The sequence below is a fragment of the Rhinoderma darwinii genome, chromosome 5, assembly GCF_050947455.1.
Source record: "Rhinoderma darwinii isolate aRhiDar2 chromosome 5, aRhiDar2.hap1, whole genome shotgun sequence".
NCBI lineage: Eukaryota > Metazoa > Chordata > Amphibia > Anura > Rhinodermatidae > Rhinoderma > Rhinoderma darwinii.
In genome coordinates this window covers 345,179,920-345,200,873 of record NC_134691.1, presented here as the reverse complement: position 1 = coordinate 345,200,873, position 20,954 = coordinate 345,179,920, and the positions used below count along the sequence as shown (strand labels likewise).

The 20,954-nt window shown below is 39.7% G+C and overlaps 1 protein-coding gene across 1 annotated transcript in view; it reads right to left on the bottom strand.

Annotated features, from left to right (window-relative positions):
- PTH1R (parathyroid hormone 1 receptor) overlaps positions 1-20,954 on the bottom strand; it is a 302,033-nt gene that overhangs the window by 10,201 nt on the left and 270,878 nt on the right. Inside the window, exons 8-9 of the mRNA XM_075827916.1 lie at positions 13,916-13,976; positions 5,318-5,384 (exon numbers count right to left, since the gene is read on the bottom strand). Coding sequence (XP_075684031.1) covers positions 5,318-5,384; positions 13,916-13,976 — 128 coding nt within the window. The remainder of the gene's footprint in view (positions 1-5,317; positions 5,385-13,915; positions 13,977-20,954) is intronic.

Sequence of the window (20,954 nt, the reverse complement as noted above, 5' to 3'; positions counted from 1 at the left end):
GGGAGTCTAGACCATCCCTCGTGAGCGCGCGCCCCCTGACAACATATCAAGTCTGCTGCTGTCTCAATTGGAAATGTATTGGTCGGAAACTTTTTGACTTTATCCAAGATCTTGTCATGACGGTTGTGGTGCGGCCTCATAAAGGGTCTCAACCAGGTCCTGCTGCCTGAGGGGCCCAAATACCCCTTACTGACCCTCTTTATAATACAAAGTCCTATGATATGGTGGAGGCAATCAATGGGATCTTCATGAACCCAGATCATAACGCACCTTAATAGGGTCACCCAACTTTTAACATTGATGACATATCCCTAGTATATCCCATCATTGCTTGATAAGTGGGAGACTGACCCCCCACCTATCAGAAGAATGAAGGGGCCACAGACATTCATTGCTTGTTAGCAGATCTCATCATATTTGGAAGTTTTCTTTAATCTTGAATGTCCGTGTTAAGCAGTGAATTGTGGGGGATAAGCGGCAGCTATCACATGATTTTGGCCAATTATAACATGACCATAGACATTGCGCCATTGTGACCGGCAAAGAAACCGGATCGCTACCCAAGAAGACTCATTTTCGTTATAGGCCAAGACAAGTGATAGGTTGTCACAGCTCCTCCCCTTTATACATTAAACAATCAAAACAAATACTCATCCGGAATAGGGAGTTTAGGGGTCTGGGGTCTATATTAGTTTTGGGGGGTCTGTATTCATTTTGGGGTGTGATAAGGGGGGTCATAAGCAATATTTTAGTGCTGTAGTGTGGGGGGCGTTTCCTATATTAATAGGCGGGGCTTAAAGGGAAAACTTTACCTTTTCATGCGCCGCTTTTCAAAATCTCCCAAATGTCTCTTCTCAAAAGTTGACAAGTCTGATGTTATTTCAATTACAACCATCTGTAGTCGGTGACTAATGGGAACTTTAGATTGTATTTACACACATGGTGCAGTCATATTTCCATGGTTTTGTGAAAATGGCTTCAAAAAATTATGTATGGCCTAATAGTTTACCCCCTTCATTTACATTGCTCCAGCGGGCGCTGTTCCCCATGTAATCAATTAATGTATGTTAATAATTTAAAGGGCTACTCCACCTGAATTTATTTTGTTAACAATCGAACTAACATGTCCATGAGATAATGAGAAAAGTCCGGTTTCTGTAGTGTAAAGCCTCCGCGCCCATTCCCTGGCCTCAACAGAATTCTAACTAGGTCTAATCTGAGACAGACTGGTGACAAGGGATGTGCGGACTGACGACCCCGTACAACAGGCGGCAGCTCTTATGGATTGTTCCAAAAATGTCAACGGTGGAGAGGCAGCGATCACCCAGCGATCAGACCTTTTCGAAAAATTAAACTTAGGTGGAGCACTTCTTTAAACAGGTCTCCGTACATAGATGCAGAGTATCTGATGGGTGGAGTAGTTCCCTGGTCTGGGGCAGGTTGTGATCTGGCAGTGGATAATATTTTGTGCTTCTTTTTCGCTCTTTTTGGAGCTTTTTTTTTACCGTCTGTCCACTGAAGAGCGCAGTCAGGTCACCCAAAAGAACAAACTCATTTCACACTGAAGTATTGACCGCCCAAAACGCCAGAAGGTCAAAAAGTCTGAAAAATTGGAAATTTAATTTCCCCTGACAGAACATGAAGGTTCATAACAAGGACTATAAATACGACTTTCCATGTTTTTTTTATAAATGTCGAGGAGAAATCTATAATTTCTAAAGATGAAATGTTCCGCACGATCATAGAATGTTCTGTGAGATGTAATGAGTCTGATTAACGTCCAGAGGAAACGAGGCGCCAGGTTGTCAGTAGTCGCCAAATCTTACACCGTAATCACAGAAACAGATTATTATCACGTATCTGTTATTAGCGAGAAAGATGTTAGAGAATTATGTGAGAGGATATTACTCCACTCATAGACAGACACATAAAGTATTCACACCCCCGGCTCTATATCACTGAATCACAGCAAATGTTGTTGTTTTCTTTTATCCTTTCATTAAAGGGATTGTCCAGCTTAGAAAACGTATGGTCATCCACCCTATGAGGGAATTCTGGGGTAATATCGGGGGGTCCTCTGTTCAGGATCCTCATCTCTCGGTCAGAGTGGAGAGCGGTTACATAGTGTGTCTCTCTCGGGAGGACATGTCCTGTATTACACAGACAACACATTGATATGAATGGACACTGTGTAATACTTTATTTCTCCTGTGGGGGAGCTGCAGGGAAACTGAACACTTGCTGCCAGGTTCACCACAGATCACAGTTGATCACTGGGGGTCACAGCAGGGGAGACTTTGTGATCAGTTTATTGTCAAGGCACTCTGATAACAAGTAGAGATTGTCCAAAGAGGAGACCCCCGGTAATGTTACAGAGCAAACTAATCTCAATCAATGATCGACATTACAATTATTGATCACAAAAGTATTTTATTCACGCCTGTTACACCTAAATTATCACTAGGTCAGATCATTGGTCTTGCTGCTGATAAATTATTGCCCCATGACAAAGTTGCTAAAAAGGGCCAGTCAGGGGATGGATAACAGAAACATTTGCTTTGTTCTATGGATGGTGGATAAGATAGCCGGCCGCGTCGGAAGACTGAGTGACCTTGCAAAGGTCATAGTCGAGGGGGAAGCCACCAAGAAACCTATAACAAAATCTTCCAGAGCAGAGAGAGGAGACGTCGCGTACAACAACTGTTACCCGGCTGCTTCCCCGGGCACCGCTTTATGCAGCGCCGGACTGGAGTCCCAGAGGAAGGTCCATCCTCCATCGACACAGGACATGTCCACGTCCACTTTTAATTGCATCTTAAACTTAGTTGATATCATTTCACACGCTGGACATAATAATAATAATAATCTTTATTTATATAGCGCCAACATATTACGCAGCACGTTACAATTTAGAGGGAACATGAAATTGAATGAGGGGACATATCATTAATGAGGACAAGTAGGTTATTTGTGAGTGAAAATAGTGAAGAAATAAACTCTAAGGACAAGCGATCGGCACCGGTCACCTCCAAATGGGATTGTCTTCTGCTGCACCTTTGGGATCTATTATTGTGTCAGAGTCCGGGCCGACCGGAGGATCCTCTGATAATCTGGTGGGCCAAGCCCTGGCTTTATGGGACATGGACAAAAGTAAAAACCTGCTGAGCTATAGGGTGCAGAGGTCGCACCCAGGACATGGCGCCTGATGACGCCCAAAGGCCCGTCTGTCACATCAGAAGACACCAGTGTTACATGGTAGGTGGGGGCCCGGATTCAGATTTAGCATTTGGGCCCAAGAGCTTCAAGATATGTCTCTGACTTATAACATCAGTGCCGCAGCGTGCCAAGTAAGGGACGCTAAAGTAGAAAAATGCTCGAGAAGATTGTAAGTCAGCATGTTGGCCACAAAAAATGTATATAAATCCAACATAGCACTCCATCAAAAACACCCGTCCCCCACTGCGCGGCCTGGTGGCGACGTCCTCGTACTGTAGGGAGGCTTCTCTACGGCAGACCCTGGGAAGCGTGTAATGGGCAAGGGTAAAATACCGAGAAATACTGGAGGGAAACCTGCTGCAGTCTGCAAGAGAACTGCAGAGAACATGTATTTTATGTCAAGACAATACAACCAAAGCTACAAAGGAATGGTCAAGAACGACATCTGGACCACCCCTGCCCCACTATTACCCCCAGGTGTGGCCTCCGCATGGGAAATGGAGCAGCAATTCAAAGAGACATTCGTGTGAAGTCCGACACAAAAACTCCCCATTCAATGTTATTACATAAAAAAATAAAAAATAAATATTCCTGGGGGTGAGGACTTCTGCAAGTCTCTGTAATAATACATTGTATCTGCTCCTTTCCCTACATCTTTTTCTTCCATTCTGTTTCGTGGGAAACTCCGTTCCAGATTTAACCTCCAGTTTTATCAAAGGTTTAAAGATGAAATATTCCATGAACCAAATCATAAAAGACGCAAATAAATATTTAACACGGAGACGCCGAGCCAAGAAAATCTGACGGGACCAAAGCAGCAGCGTCAGGTCCTCGTCCATCAGGATTTATAGACAGATCAGTAAAAGCCGCTCCTGGTCTCTGGATCTGCTCCCGTTTTATTACTGTAGTTTATCAAAAAATTAAAATCGGTCCAATTGCAAAACAAAAATCTTCCGAAAAATACAAAATATTGTAATATCAGTCCAAAATAACAAATGCTTAATATTCGAAGATAAAAAGAATGAAACAGAAAAAATTCTCTTAAGGACCAACAGAATTTTTTCGTTTTTTCCCTCCTCGCCATCATAACTTTTTTTACTTTTAAAGGGGTATTCCCAACTATGACATTGCCACAGCATATGCCATACATGTCTGATAGGCGGGACTTGCACCTTTCTCCAGAACGGGAATCCGCCGGCCACCGTCTGGCTTGGTGCCGCATCCCGTCAAAGAATGAATAACGAGGCGGCCTCGGTCTCTCCATTTACTTCTATGGGGGTTATAGCAGCAGCGGAGCGGGCGAGCGTGCGCGCACACGATCACATATCTATAGTATATCCCATAGCTATTTGAGTTTTTTTTTGGATGAGTTGTATATTTTTAAGGCTTGATTTTCAGGTAGATATGGGAGAATTTAGTTTATATGATTTTTTGGGGGATATTTTTTGGGGTGGGGGGCAATTCCTCCATTGTGTTTTATCACGGAGGATTAGGGATTAATCAGCCAACTATAACGTATAGCATCGGTTGTTCAGGGATTAGAGGGCAATTCCACTTGGTAGTCCTCCACCCAGACTAAAATGTGGCAACCCCATGGGCAATATGAAATGGGGCCTATAGATCTTGTCCCTGCCTTAGAAGTCCATGGGAAAAGCAGATGGCACTTTAAGTTCTAGTCTTCATTAAAAAGATTCTCTGCTTTACAATCTCTTTTTATTAGTAGAGTCCCTGATGATAAACTGATCACAGGATGTCCTGCTGCTGGGACCCATAGTGATCAGCAGCAATCCATAAGGGAACCTGGCAGCAAGTGTTTAATTCTCCTGCAGCGCCACCACAGGGGAAATGAAGAATTACAAAGAGTTTATCCATATCAATCGGCTTTCTATATAATGTATGGATGTTTCAGGTAAAAGTGTGTGAGAAAGAGAGAGAATCTTCTAAACTGATAAAAGATGACCCCCCCCCCCCCCCACAAGTCTGATAACTCAGAAATCCCTAGTCCAATATTAAGAAATGGGTTTATAAACCGGACGGCTCTATTAATGATAATGCAACAATACAAGATTACTATATAAACTGGTCAAAATCGACCCCTTACCACTGTAGCAGCCAGGATCGGACCCTGAATTATCCATTTCAAGTTCCCTGCACTCAGGTCCCAGCACCTGATGGAGAAAGGGATCAAAAAAATTATAAATCACATAGATTGTTATACAAGATGTAGCTCAGTATCAGTACAGGATAAGTAATGTAATGTATGTACGCAGTGACTCCACCAGCAGAATAGTGAGTGCAGCTCTGGAGTATAATACAGGATATAACTCAGGATCAGGACAGGATAAGTAATGTAATGTATGTACACAGTGACTCCACCAGCAGAATAGTGAGTGCAGCTCTGGAGTATAATACAGGATGTAACTCAGGATCAGTACAGGATAAGTAATGTAATGTATGTACACAGTGACTCCACCAGCAGAATAGTGAGTGCAGCTCTGGAGTATAATACAGGATATAACTCAGGATCAGTACAGGATAAGTAATGTAATGTATGTACACAGTGACTCCACCAGCAGAATAGTGAGTGCAGCTCTGGAGTATAATACAGGATGTAACTCAGGATCAGTACTGGATAAGTAATGTAATGTATGTACACAGTGACTCCACCAGCAGAATAGTGAGTGCAGCTCTGGAGTATAATACAGGATATAACTCAGGATTAGTACAGGATAAGTAATGTATGTACACAGTGACTCCACCAGCAGAATAGTGAGTGCAGCTCGGGAGTATAATACAGGATGTAACTCAGGATCAGTACAGGATAAGTAATGTCATGTTTGTACACAGTGACTCCACCGGCAGAATAGTGAGTGCAGCTCTGGAGTATAATACAGGATGTAACTCAGGATCAGACAGGATTAGTAATGTATGTACACAGTGACTCCACCAGCAGAAGAGCGAGTGTAGCTCTGGAGTATAATACAGGATGTAACTCAGGATCAGTACAGGAAAAGTAATGTAATGTATGTACACAGTGACTCTACCAGCAGAATAGTGAGTGCAGCTCTGGAGTATAATACAGGATATAACACAGGATCAGTACAGGATAAGTAATGTAATGTATGTACACCGTGACTCCACCAGCAGAATAGTGAGCGCAGCTCCGGAGTATAATACAGGATATAACTCAGGATCAGGACAGGATAAGTAATGTAATGTATGTACACAGTGACTCCACCAGCAGAATAGTGAGCGCAGCTCTGGAGTATAATACAGGATATAACTCGGGATCAGTACAGGATAAGTAATGTATGTACACAGTGACTCCACCAGCAGAATAGTGAGTGCAGCTCTGGGGTATAATACAGGATGTAACTCAGGGTCAGTACAAGATAAGTAATGTAATGTATGTACACAGTGACTACACCAGCAGAATAGTGAGTGCAGCTCTGGAGTATAATACAGGATGTAACTCAGGATCAGTACAGGATAAGTAATGTAATGTATGTACACAGTGACTATACCAGCAGAATAGTGAGTGCAGCTCTGGAGTATAATACAGGATATAACTCAGGATCAGTACAGGATAAGTAATGTAATGTATGTACACCGTGACTCCACCAGCAGAATAGTGAGCGCAGCTCTGGAGTATAATACAGGATATAACTCAGGATCAGTACAGGATAAGTAATGTAATGTATGTACACCGTGACTCCACCAGCAGAATAGTGAGCGCAGCTCCGGAGTATAATACAGGATATAACTCAGGATCAGTACAGGATAAGTATGGTAATGTATGTACACAGTGACTCTACCAGCAGAATAGTGAATGCAGCTCTGGAGTATAATACAGGATATAACTCAGGATCAGTACAGGATAAGTAATGTCATGTTTGTACACAGTGACTCCACCAGCAGAATAGTGAGTGCAGCTCTGGAGTATAATACAGGATGTAACTCAGGATCAGACAGGATTAGTAATGTATGTACACAGTGACTCCACCAGCAGAACAGCGAGTGTAGCTCTGGAGTATAATACAGGATGTAACTCAGGATCAGTACAGGATAAGTAATGTAATGTATGTACACAGTGACTCTACCAGCAGAATAGTGAGTGCAGCTCTGGAGTATAATACAGGATATAACTCAGGATCAGTACAGGATAAGTAATGTAATGTATGTACACCGTGACTCCACCAGCAGAATAGTGAGCGCAGCTCCAGAGTATAATACAGGATATAACTCAGGATCAGTACAGGATAAGTATGGTAATGTATGTACACAGTGACTCTACCAGCAGAATAGTGAATGCAGCTCTGGAGTATAATACAGGATATAACTCAGGATCAGTACAGGATAAGTATGGTAATGTATGTACACAGTGATTCTACCAGCAGAATAGTGAGTGCAGCTCTGGAGTATAATACAGGATATAACTCAGGATCAGTACAGGATAAGTAATATAATGTATGTACACAGTGACTCCAATTGAGTAAAATATACCTTTTATTAGTAACTCATTTTAAAAACAGGGGTAACACACCACTGTGAAATAAGCCCCACCGTGATAGTTTAAAAACGTATTAAACAGAAAACACTGAGTCATTATGATAAATATATCTCAGTGTTTGTAACAATGTTTCACTGACAACAGCATTTGACCTGGGCACAACAGTAGTACAATCCCCAAAGTGCACCAGTGTCCGTGAACAAAACACCGGAACTCCTAGCGCTGGGTGTAAACAATGCTACTGTCCCCTATGCAGACATTCAGTATACAATGAAAGACCCTACGCGTTTCAGATACTCATCCTCAGGGGTCCGTATCTTGGTCACTCTGGCCTCATCACCAGCGATAATGGTATTCAACAGCAGATATTCTGCTGTGCGTCACGGGAAGATGCTCGTATCGATGTCAACGGCATACTTCATTACAGGCGCTAGGTTACTATAAGCCCCAGACTCCACCCCTCGTTTTGGCGGCGATACATAAACTGACCAATCACAACACCCTCTCGATTCGTGACACCTGCCCATGTGACCCCCCGCCGTCAGCTGACAGCCAGGGGTCATCATCGGCCGCATCAATCCGAACGCGCAGGCGCAGTGGGAGCCAGGGACGTATCGCCCGGACTGCCAAGTAGGAGGAAGGTAAGAGCAAGCCGATAATTTGTTTGTGAGTATGTCTTGCGGGACAGTTACCCACCGCAAGTGGACTGCCTCAAATAAGCAACTCTTAAGTTTAAAAACACATATTAGGTGGACGAGATAGCGGATTCCCTCCCATTTGAAATATTTAAACACAAGATCTCTGAATATGTTAAGGGGCCAATATGGCCATATCAAACATAGTGAACTATGCAAAATACCACCCAACCAAAAGGCCACCCGAGGTGAATATTGGCCGTCTAAGGTGGAGGAATGGTATAACATATTAAATAAAACAAGTATAATTAGTCTGCTCGTTTAAACCCGCTGGTTGTATGCATGCCAATCTATGGATCCATTGGGCTTCTTTGCGTAGAATAAGGTTGTCCCAGTCACCTCCTCTTTTGGGGGGTCTAATAAGTTCAATTGCTTGAAACTTTAAACATGCTGCTTGGCCTTGGTGTTTGGCATGCACATGCTTAGATATTGGGGTGTCCCTAGCATGGATAATATCTCCAACATGCTCCCTTATCCGGCGCCGAAATTGTCGCGCCGTTTTTCCCACATAATTAAGGGGGCATGGGCATGTAATGAGGTAAACCACCCCCGCTGTTTTGCAATTGACAAAATCCCGAATGTTGTATTTCTCCTGTGTTGCAACACTGGTAAAGCTATTCCCTTTGAGAATGAAGTCACAAGCTTTACAGCTACCACATCTGAAGGTGCCTGGTATTTGTCTATCCAGCCACGTACCCCTAGGTAAAATGGGGTCAAAACAGCTATGCATGACTCTATCCCTGATGTTTTTCCCTCTCCGATACGTAACAGAGGGCCACTGTGTGATCTGATCAACCAAATCTGTATCAGAACTGAGAATACGCCAATACCTTTTCAGGATTTGCATGATCTCATTTTGTTTAGAATCATATGTGCCTATGAGTCTCGTAACTTGTTCTTGTTTTCCCGCTACATGCTGAGGGGACAAAAGGATTAGTGAAGGGAAATATGGATAGACTACGAATCATTAACCTATCTGATTATAATCTGAGTGCATCAGAGAACACGTTGCTAGAAAAGGGCCTTTCTTTTGTCCCCACTGTTAAATTTGACTCATTTTCTTGGATAAAGGATCTTAATTTGTTTGCTCGCAAACTCAAATGGATCAAATTCTTCAAACACCATAATAGAAAAAAATGCATTGAATTGGGGTTAGAAGAGTCTGATATGGAAGGCCTGGTGGCCTTAGAGGGGTTACTAGAGGAATCTGGTAGAACCCCAGGTTTAGGTCCTTTCACCGATCTTAAATTGAAGAGTAGAAAGCTGCCACCTATAGGAGATTTTACCAATGTGGATTTATTTGTGGAAATGGTGGGAGATGAAATCAAAAATCTCAGTCAGGACATTAGGGGCATAGACAACAACCTGTCCTGGTCCGAAAGAGTAGCTCTGACCACCTTAGAGAAAAAACAAAGTATCGTTCTAAAGGCATCTGATAAAGGTGGGAATATCGTGGTCATGAGCAGAGATGACTATAAAAAAATGTGTGAGGACATTTTACTTAATCCTGACTGTTACACCATTTTGAAGGATAACCCCACAGCACTGTTCAAGAAAGAGTTGCTGGGCATTCTGAGTGATGCAAAGAGCAGATCTCTGATCAGTGCTAGCGAGTTTGGGTTCCTGTTTCCACAATTTCCCATCATGGCATGTTTTTATAGCCTGCCCAAAATCCACAAAGGCTATCCCCCCTTACGTGGCAGACCTATTGTTTCAGGCATTAATAATCTAACTCAAAATGTGAGTACATATGTTGATCAGGTGTTGCGCCCTTTTGTTTTGAGTCTCACATCATATGTACGTGACACTATGGATGTTCTGAAACAGATTGATGGTATTTCTTTGGAGAGAGGCACACTGTTGGCTAGCCTGGATGTTGAGGCGTTGTATTCATCCATACCTCACAAATTGGGTTACAAGGCGATCGAGTACTTCCTTGGATCAAGGGGCACTCAGTTTGCAGCCCATAACCAATTTGTTTTGCAGTTATTACAATTCGTTCTTGAAAAAAATATATTTATCTTTGAAGATAAGATCTTTCATCAGCAATGTGGCACTGCAATGGGGAGTCCTGCCGCTCCCACCTATGCAAATTTATTTCTTGGCTGGTGGGAGGAGACGATTGTCTTTGGGGACAATTTTACAAAATGGACTTCGTCCATTGGACTATGGATTAGATATATTGATGACGTGCTGCTTCTTTGGAACTCTACAGCAGAGGAGTTCCATAGCTTTGTAGCAGCCCTCAACACAAATGATATAGGGCTAAGGTTCACATGTGAGATCAGTGAGAAAGAATTGTCTTTTCTGGATTTGAAAATTATAAAAACAGGAGAAGGTACAATTCGTACAAAGGTACACCGGAAAGAAACAGCAACCAATAGTTTCTTGCAATGGAACAGCTGTCATCCTTATCCCCTCAAACGTGGCATTCCAAAAGGCCAATTTATGAGAGTACGCAGGAATTGTAGCTCCATGGGTGACTTTGAGTTCCAGGCTCAGGAACTCAAGATAAGATTGAAGGATAGAGGTTTCCCCAAGGGTGTAATCAGAAAGGCCTATGAGGGAGCGAGGGACGCAGACAGGCAATGTCTCCTGGTTCCTAAAAAACGTAAAGAAGAACAAGTTACGAGACTCATAGGCACCTATGATTCTAAACAAAATGAGATCATGCAAATCCTGAAAAGGTATTGGCGTATTCTCAGTTCTGATACAGATTTGGTTGATCAGATCACACAGTGGCCCTCTGTTACGTATCGGAGAGGGAAAAACATCAGGGATAGAGTCATGCATAGCTGTTTTGACCCCATTTTACCTAGGGGTACGTGGCTGGATAGACAAATACCAGGCACCTTCAGATGTGGTAGCTGTAAAGCTTGTGACTTCATTCTCAAAGGGAATAGCTTTACCAGTGTTGCAACACAGGAGAAATACAACATTCGGGATTTTGTCAATTGCAAAACAGCGGGGGTGGTTTACCTCATTACATGCCCATGCCCCCTTAATTATGTGGGAAAAACGGCGCGACAATTTCGGCGCCGGATAAGGGAGCATGTTGGAGATATTATCCATGCTAGGGACACCCCAATATCTAAGCATGTGCATGCCAAACACCAAGGCCAAGCAGCATGTTTAAAGTTTCAAGCAATTGAACTTATTAGACCCCCCAAAAGAGGAGGTGACTGGGACAACCTTATTCTACGCAAAGAAGCCCAATGGATCCATAGACTGGCATGCATACAACCAGCGGGTTTAAACGAGCAGACTAATTATACTTGTTTTATTTAATATGTTATACCATTCCTCCACCTTAGACGGCCAATATTCACCTCGGGTGGCCTTTTGGTTGGGTGGTTGTATTTTGCATAGTTCACTATGTTTGATATGGCCATATTGGCCCCTTAACATATTCAGAGATCTTGTGTTTAAATATTTCAAATGGGAGGGAATCCGCTATCTCGTCCACCTAATATGTGTTTTTAAACTTAAGAGTTGCTTATTTGAGGCAGTCCACTTGCGGTGGGTAACTGTCCCGCAAGACATACTCACAAACAAATTATCGGCTTGCTCTTACCTTCCTCCTACTTGGCAGTCCGGGCGATACGTCCCTGGCTCCCACTGCGCCTGCGCGTTCGGATTGATGCGGTCGATGATGACCCCTGGCTGTCAGCTGACGGCGGGGGGTCACATGGGCAGGTGTCACGAATCGAGAGGGTGTTGTGATTGGTCAGTTTATGTATCGCCGCCAAAACGAGGGGTGGAGTCTGGGGCTTATAGTAACCTAGCGCCTGTAATGAAGTATGCCGTTGACATCGATACGAGCATCTTCCCGTGACGCACAGCAGAATATCTGCTGTTGAATACCATTATCGCTGGTGATGAGGCCAGAGTGACCAAGATACGGACCCCTGAGGATGAGTATCTGAAACGCGTAGGGTCTTTCATTGTATACTGAATGTCTGCATAGGGGACAGTAGCATTGTTTACACCCAGCGCTAGGAGTTCCGGTGTTTTGTTCACGGACACTGGTGCACTTTGGGGATTGTACTACTGTTGTGCCCAGGTCAAATGCTGTTGTCAGTGAAACATTGTTACAAACACTGAGATATATTTATCATAATGACTCAGTGTTTTCTGTTTAATACGTTTTTAAACTATCACGGTGGGGCTTATTTCACAGTGGTGTGTTACCCCTGTTTTTAAAATGAGTTACTAATAAAAGGTATATTTTACTCAATTGTTATTTCAGTGAACTTTCTAATTTTCTCATATTGTGGGAGCACAATTATATTTATATCAATTTATACAGTGAATTTACACAGTGACTCCACCAGCAGAATAGTGAGTGCAGCTCTGGAGTATAATACAGGATGTAACTCAAGATCAGTACAGGATAAGTAATGTAATGTATGCACACAGTGACTCCTCCGGCAGAATAGTGAGTGCAGCTCTGGAGTATAATACAGGATGTAGCTCAGGATCAGTACAGGATAAGTAATGTAATGTATGTACACAGTGACTCCACCAGCAGAATAGTGAGTGCAGCTCTGCAGTATAATACAGGATGTAACTCCGGATCAGTACAGGATAAGTAATGTAATGTATGTACACAGTGACTCCACCAGCAGAATAGTGAGTGCAGCTCTGGAGTATAATACAGGATGTAACTCAGGATCAGTGCAGGATAAGTAATGTAATGTATGTACACAGTGACTCCACCAGCAGAATAGTGAGAACAGCTCTGGAGTATAATACAGGATGTAACTCAGGATCAGTACAGGATAAGTAATGTATGTACACAGTGACTCCACCAGCAGAATAGTGAGTGCAGCTCTGGAGTATAATACAGGATATAACTCGGGATCAGTACAGGATAAGTAATGTATGTACACAGTGACTCCACCAGCAGAATAGTGAGTACAGCTCTGGGGTATAATACAGGATGTAACTCAGGGTCAGTACAAGATAAGTAATGTAATGTATGTACACAGTGACTCCACCAGCAGAATAGGGAGTGCAGCTCTGGAGTATAATACAGGATATAACTCGGGATCAGTACAGGATAAGTAATGTATGTACACAGTGACTCCACCAGAAGAATAGTGAGTGCAGCTCTGGAGTATAATACAGGATATAACTCGGGATCAGTACAGGATAAGTAATGTATGTACACAGTGACTCCACCAGAAGAATAGTGAGTGCAGCTCTGGAGTATAATACAGGATATAACTCAGGATCAGTACAGCATAAGTAATGTAATGTATGTACACAGTGACTCCACCAGCAGAATAGTGAGTGCAGCTCTGGAGTATAATACAGGATGTAACTCAGGATCAGTGCAGGATAAGTAATGTAATGTATGTACACAGTGACTCCACCAGCAGAATAGTGAATGCAGCTCTGGAGTATAATAAAGGATGTAACTCCGGATCAGTACAGAATAATTAATGTAGATGTAAATCATTTTAGTCTGTGGTTCAGTTCTTCTACTTACCCTGTGTCGGCCAAGGTTGCTCTTTCCCTTACCCATATTGTAACAAATACGGCGGGGACACCTGGAAATAAAAATAAAATAAAGAATTCAGAGATAAGCGGCTTGTGCTTGAAAAAATCCAAACCTTCACCTCTCTTCTATTTTAGTTCAGACATGGTTTTGCCATGAAATAACAATTCTTGGGAAAAAAATCCTTAGAATTCTGCGTTGTGCCAGTCCTCTATTATTCCTCCTAAAAATGTCTGAATAAATTGACAACTGGGTGTTACCTTTCTCTTTGCCATAGAGGCGTGTCCCTACACAGTCTCACTCCCCAGCACTGATTGGACAGTGTCAGTTTTTGAAGGGACACACCCCTAATTGGTAACACCGCTGTCAACTTCTTCATAAAGTTCTAGGAGTAATAACGGCATAATGTCGAATTCTAAGAAAAGATGCCCCAGGAGTGTTGTTTCAGGTGTTATACAAGAATTAACTATAACAGACATGTAATAATCTATAAACTGTCTCATTCAACTGACTCCCATTCATTGCAGCTGCCATAAAGCAAACACAATGTGCTGCAATATCTAAACAGACAATAAAGGAAGTCTATCCTATTCCTGTGTAGAAAAATCTCCATATTATCTGAATAATTAGTCAGAAATTAAAAAAGGTTTATGAAAACTCTGCAAGCTTGGGCGTGGCTTAGAAGGATAATGGGTGGAGCCTCATCACAACCTGCAGTACATCGGTTCGGCAGATAATTTCTACATCATAAACACAATCACAGGAAGTATTATAGCATACTATCAGCATAATGTCCAAGAAGCCAGGAACATCTCCAGTAACCCAGACATGCCGCTTGAGGAATCCACATGCCAGCGCTGCCGATAGTGACTCATATAACATCCACATTGTATGCGCTGTGCAAGCTGATGACCCACACACAGTGTGTACAATGCAGGTGCTATAGAACCAGGTCCATTAGAGGGCGGGTCAGCAGAGTCATCTCATTATCATTAAAAGGACAGGATCAATAGTGATCTTATTATCATTAAAGGGTAAAGTCAGCAAAGTGATTTCATTATCATGAGAGTGTGGTGAGCAGAGTAATCACATTTTTATTAAAGGACAGGGTCAGCAGAGTCATCTCACTATAATAAGAGGGCAGTCAGCAGAGTCATCTCACTATCATAAGAGGGCAGTCAGCAGAGTCATCTCACTATCATAAGAGGGCAGTCAGCAGAGTAATCCCATTATCAATAGAGGCAGGGTCAGCAGAGTCATCTCACTGTCAATAGAGGGCAGGGTCAGTAGATTAATCTCATTATCATGAAGGTAGAAACGACTAATTGTTGTAACTGTACATAATATATAATATAATAATTATACCTTATAATCCTATATACAGAATTATATATTCTTATCTACAAGGGGCAGTATTATAGTAGTTCTATTCTTGTATATGAGGGCAGCATTATGTAGTTATATTCTTGTATATAGGGGGCAGTATTATAGTAGTTATATTCTTGTATATAGGAGCAGTATTATAGTAGTTATAATCTTGTAAATAGGAGAAAGTATTATAGTATTTATATTCTTGTATATAGGGGGCAGTATTATAGTAGTTATATTCTTATATATAGGGGACAGTATTATAGTAGTTATATTCTTGTATATAGGAGCAGTATTATAGTAGTTATATTCTTGTATATAGGAGCAGTATTATAGTAGTTATATTCTTGTATATAGGAGCAGTATTATAGTAGTTATATTCTTGTAAATAGGAGAAAGTATTATAGTAGTTATATTCTTGTATATAGGGGGCAGTATTATAGTAGTTATATTCTTGTATATAGGTGGCAGTATTATAGTAGTTATATTCTTGTAAATAGGAGAAAGTATTATAGTATTTATATTCTTGTATATAGGGGGCAGTATTATAGTAGTTATATTCTTGTATATAGGTGGCAGTATTATAGTAGTTATATTCTTGTATATAGGGAGCAGTATTATAGTAGTTATATTCTTGTATATAGGGGCAGTATTATAGTAGTTATATTCTTGTATATAGGAGCAGTATTATAGTAGTTATATTCTTGTATATAGGAGCAGTATTATAGTAGTTATATTCTTGTATATAGGGAGCAGTATTATAGTAGTTCTATTCTTGTATATAGGAGCAGTATTATAGTAGTTATATTCTTGTATATAGGGGTAGTATTATAGTAGTTATATTCTTGTATATAGGAGCAGTATTATGTATTTATATTCTTGTATATAGGTGGCAGTATTATAGTAGTTATATTCTTGTATATAGGTGGCAGTATTATAGTAGTTATATTCTTGTATATAGGTGGCAGTATTATAGTAGTTATATTCTTGTATATAGGGAGCAGTATTATAGTAGTTATATTCTTGTATATAGGGGCAGTATTATAGTAGTTATATTCTTGTATATAGGAGCAGTATTATAGTAGTTATATTCTTGTATATAGGAGCAGTATTATAGTAGTTATATTCTTGTATATAGGGAGCAGTATTATAGTAGTTCTATTCTTGTATATAGGAGCAGTATTATAGTAGTTATATTCTTGTATATAGGGGTAGTATTATAGTAGTTATATTCTTGTATATAAGGAGCAGTATTATAGTAGTTATATTCTTGTATATAGGGGATAGTATTATAGAAGTTATATTCTTGTATATAGGGGCAGTATTATAGTAGTTATATTCTTGTATATAGGGGCAGTATTATAGTAGTTATATTCTTGTATATAGGGACAGTATTATAGTAGTTATATTCTTGTATATAGGGGACAGTATTATAGTAGTTATATTCTTGTATATAGGGGCAGTATTATAGTAGTTATATTCTTGTATATAGGGACAGTATTATAGTAGTTATATTCTTGTATATAGGGGGCAGTATTATAGCAGTTATATTCTTGTATATAGGGAGCAGTATTATAGTAGTTATATTCTTGTATATAGGAGCAGTATTATAGTAGTTATATTCTTGTATATAGGGAGCAGTATTATAGTAGTTATATTCTTGTATATAGGGGCAGTATTATAGTAGTTATATTCTTGTATATAGGGGGCAGTATTATAGTAGTTATATTCTTGTATATAGGAGCAGTATTATAGTAGTTATATTCTTATATATAGGGGCAGTATTATAGTAGTTATATTCTTGTATATAGGGGGCAGTATTATAGTAGTTATATTCTTGTATATAGGAGCAGTATTATAGTAGTTATATTCCTGTATATAGGGGGCAGTATTATAGTAGTTATATTCTTGTATATAGGGGCAGTATTATAGTAGTTATATTCTTGTATATAGGAGGCAGTATTATAGTAGTTATATTCTTGTATATAGGAGCAGTATTATAGTAGTTATATTCTTGTATATAGGGGCAGTATTATAGTAGTTATATTCTTGTATATAGGGCCAGTATTATAGTAGTTATATTCTTGTATATAGGGGGCAGTATTATAGTAGTTATATTCTTGTATATAGGGGCAGTATTATAGTAGTTATATTCTTGTATATAGGGGGCAGTATTATAGTAGTTATATTCTTGTATATAGGAGCAGTATTATAGTAGTTATATTCTTGTATATCGGAGCAGTATTATAGTAGTTATATTCTTGTATATAGGGAGCAGTATTATAGTAGTTCTATTCTTGTATATGAGGGCAGCATTATGTAGTTCTATTCTTGTATATAGGGGGCAGTATTATAGTAGTTATATTCTTGTAAATAGGAGAAAGTATTATAGTATTTATATTCTTGTATATAGGGGGCAGTATTATAGTAGTTATATTCTTGTATATAGGTGGCAGTATTATAGTAGTTATATTCTTGTATATAGGGAGCAGTATTATAGTAGTTATATTCTTGTATATAGGGGCAGTATTATAGTAGTTATATTCTTGTATATAGGAGCAGTATTATAGTAGTTATATTCTTGTATATAGGAGCAGTATTATAGTAGTTATATTCTTGTATATAGGGGCAGTATTATAGTAGTTATATTCTTGTATATAGGAGCAGTATTATAGTAGTTATATTCTTGTATATAGGGGGCAGTATTATAGTAGTTATATTCTTGTATATAGGGGGCAGTATTATAGTAGTTATATTCTTGTATATAGGAGCAGTATTATAGTAGTTATATTCTTGTATATAGGGGGCAGTATTATAGTAGTTATATTCTTGTATATAGGGGGCAGTATTATAGTAGTTATATTCTTGTATATAGGGGCAGTATTATAGTAGTTATATTCTTGTATAAAGGAGCAGTATTATAGTAGTTATATTCTTGTATATAGGAGCAGTATTATAGTAGTTATATTCTTGTATATAGGGAGCAGTATTATAGTAGTTCTATTCTTGTATATAGGAGCAGTATTATAGTAGTTATATTCTTGTATATAGGGGTAGTATTATAGTAGTTATATTCTTGTATATAAGGAGCAGTATTATAGTAGTTATATTCTTGTATATAGGGGATAGTATTATAGAAGTAATATTCTTGTATATAGGGGCAGTATTATAGTAGTTATATTCTTGTATATAGGGGCAGTATTATAGTAGTTATATTCTTGTATATAGGGACAGTATTATAGTAGTTATATTCTTGTATATAGGGGACAGTATTATAGTAGTTATATTCTTGTATATAGGGGCAGTATTATAGTAGTTATATTCTTGTATATAGGGACAGTATTATAGTAGTTATATTCTTGTATATAGGGGGCAGTATTATAGCAGTTATATTCTTGTATATAGGGAGCAGTATTATAGTAGTTATATTCTTGTATATAGGAGCAGTATTATAGTAGTTATATTCTTGTATATAGGGGCAGTATTATAGTAGTTATATTCTTGTATATAGGAGCAGTATTATAGTAGTTATATTCTTGTATATAGGGGCAGTATTATAGTAGTTATATTCTTGTATATAGGTGGCAGTATTATAGTAGTTATATTCTTGTATATAGGGGCAGTATTGTAGTTGTTATATTCTTGTATATAGGAGCAGTATTATAGTAGTTATATTCTTGTATATAGGGGCAGTATTATAGTAGTTATATTCTTGTATATATTGTGTAGTATTATAGAAGTTATATTCTTGTATATAGGGGGCAGTATTATAGTAGTTATATTCTTGTATATAGGGGCAGTATTATAGTAGTTATATTCTTGTATATAGGGGCAGTATTGTAGTTGTTATATTCTTGTATATAGGAGCAGTATTATAGTAGTTATATTCTTGTATATAGGGGCAGTATTATAGTAGTTATATTCTTGTATATATTGTGTAGTATTATAGAAGTTATATTCTTGTATATAGGGAGCAGTATTATAGTAGTTATAGTCTTGTATATAGGTGCAGTATTATAGTAGTTATATTCTTGTATATAGGAGCAGTATTATAGTAGTTATATTCCTGTATATAGGAGGCAGTATTATAGTGGTTATATTCTTGTATGTAGGAGCAGTATTATAGTAGTTATATTCTTGTATATAGGGGCATTATTATAGTAGTTATATTCTTTTATATAGAGGGTAGTATTATAGTAGTTATATTCTTGTATATAGGGGCAGTATTATAGTAGTTATATTCTTGTATATAGGAACAGTATTATAGTAGTTATATTCTTGTATATAGGGGGCAGTATTATAGTAGTTATATTCTTGTATATAGGGGCAGTATTATAGTAGTTATATTCTTGTATATAGGGGGCAGTATTATAGTAGTTATATTCTTGTATATAGGGGTAGTATTATAGTAGTTATATTCTTGTCCATAGGAGAGGATAGACGTGTGCTTGTGAGCTCCCTGTTAGGACTATGCATGGCTTCTGACCCAGGTGGAGGGGAGGGGTCCTGGGCTGATGATCCTGGGAAAGCCCAGAGTCTGGAGTTTGGCCTGCAGCATGGAGATGGTGGAGGTGATGATCTGGAAATGGTGGCTGGTGAGTCAACTGAATCTCATGATGTTGGTGAATTGTGCACAAAAATGACAAAGAAAAATATCTTTAAAATGGAAATGCAAGTTCGCAAATTGAGAACTGAAATTAACCAAGAGACTGATCCAAAGGCAAAGCTGATGAAATGTGAGTGTCTGGATGTTTGCACACGTGAGCTGGTTATATTGAAGGAGAGATTGCAGAAAGAATCATGCACAGTACCCAAAATAAAGAACCGGGCAAGTGAGAACAAAAGGGAGACCAGAGCCCAAACTGTGAAGAGAAAAAATATCATTGCAAAAAAAGACACTGACTATAAGACTGTGTATAATATTGTGGCACAGGGAAACCCTGGAAGATATGTGTGTGCAGTGGCTGGAGGATCACATCTCTCATCATGTGTGGGGTCTGTGCAATCAGCCAACACAAATGCTGCTAAAGCTGCAGAGAAATTTGTGCCAGCTGACGAGGGGTTAACTGCAGTAGACTCTATGTGCAGTACAGATGAAGTGAATGCGAGTGGCACTCCTGGGAGTGAGCAAGAAAGTGCCGCATATACTGACATTGTAAGTGAGACCTCGCTCAGCGCGGTGATTGACAGTCTGATATCGGATGAACCAGCGGCACAGGTTGAGGCGGACATTGCAGACCCTGTTCTGGAGGTTCAGCCGTCCGCAGTGTCAGTGAATGGAGTGCAGGTTACACAGCGATCAGGAGCAGACACAGGAGGATCTGCAGTACAATCAGCTGAGGAGAGGTCCAGTCCTAACCCACCTGCTGACAGACCTCAGTACAGGAGACTGTTCTCCAGCGTCACAAGACCGACTAACCCCCCACCTCAGAGGAGGAACGTGGTCAGAATCAGGTACTCAGGACCAGAGGAAAACCTCCCCTCCAGACTCTACATTGGGAAAGTTTTGTTGAAGGAGTTTATGAAGTTTAAAGCTTCTGAGGTGTTCGCTCTGATCCACGTTCCCTCCAGCAGGAATTATGACATCAGTTTCAAGCTGCAATATAGTCTAGACTTGTTCTGGAGTATTTATAACGATACAAAGGAGCACGCGATGTGGGAG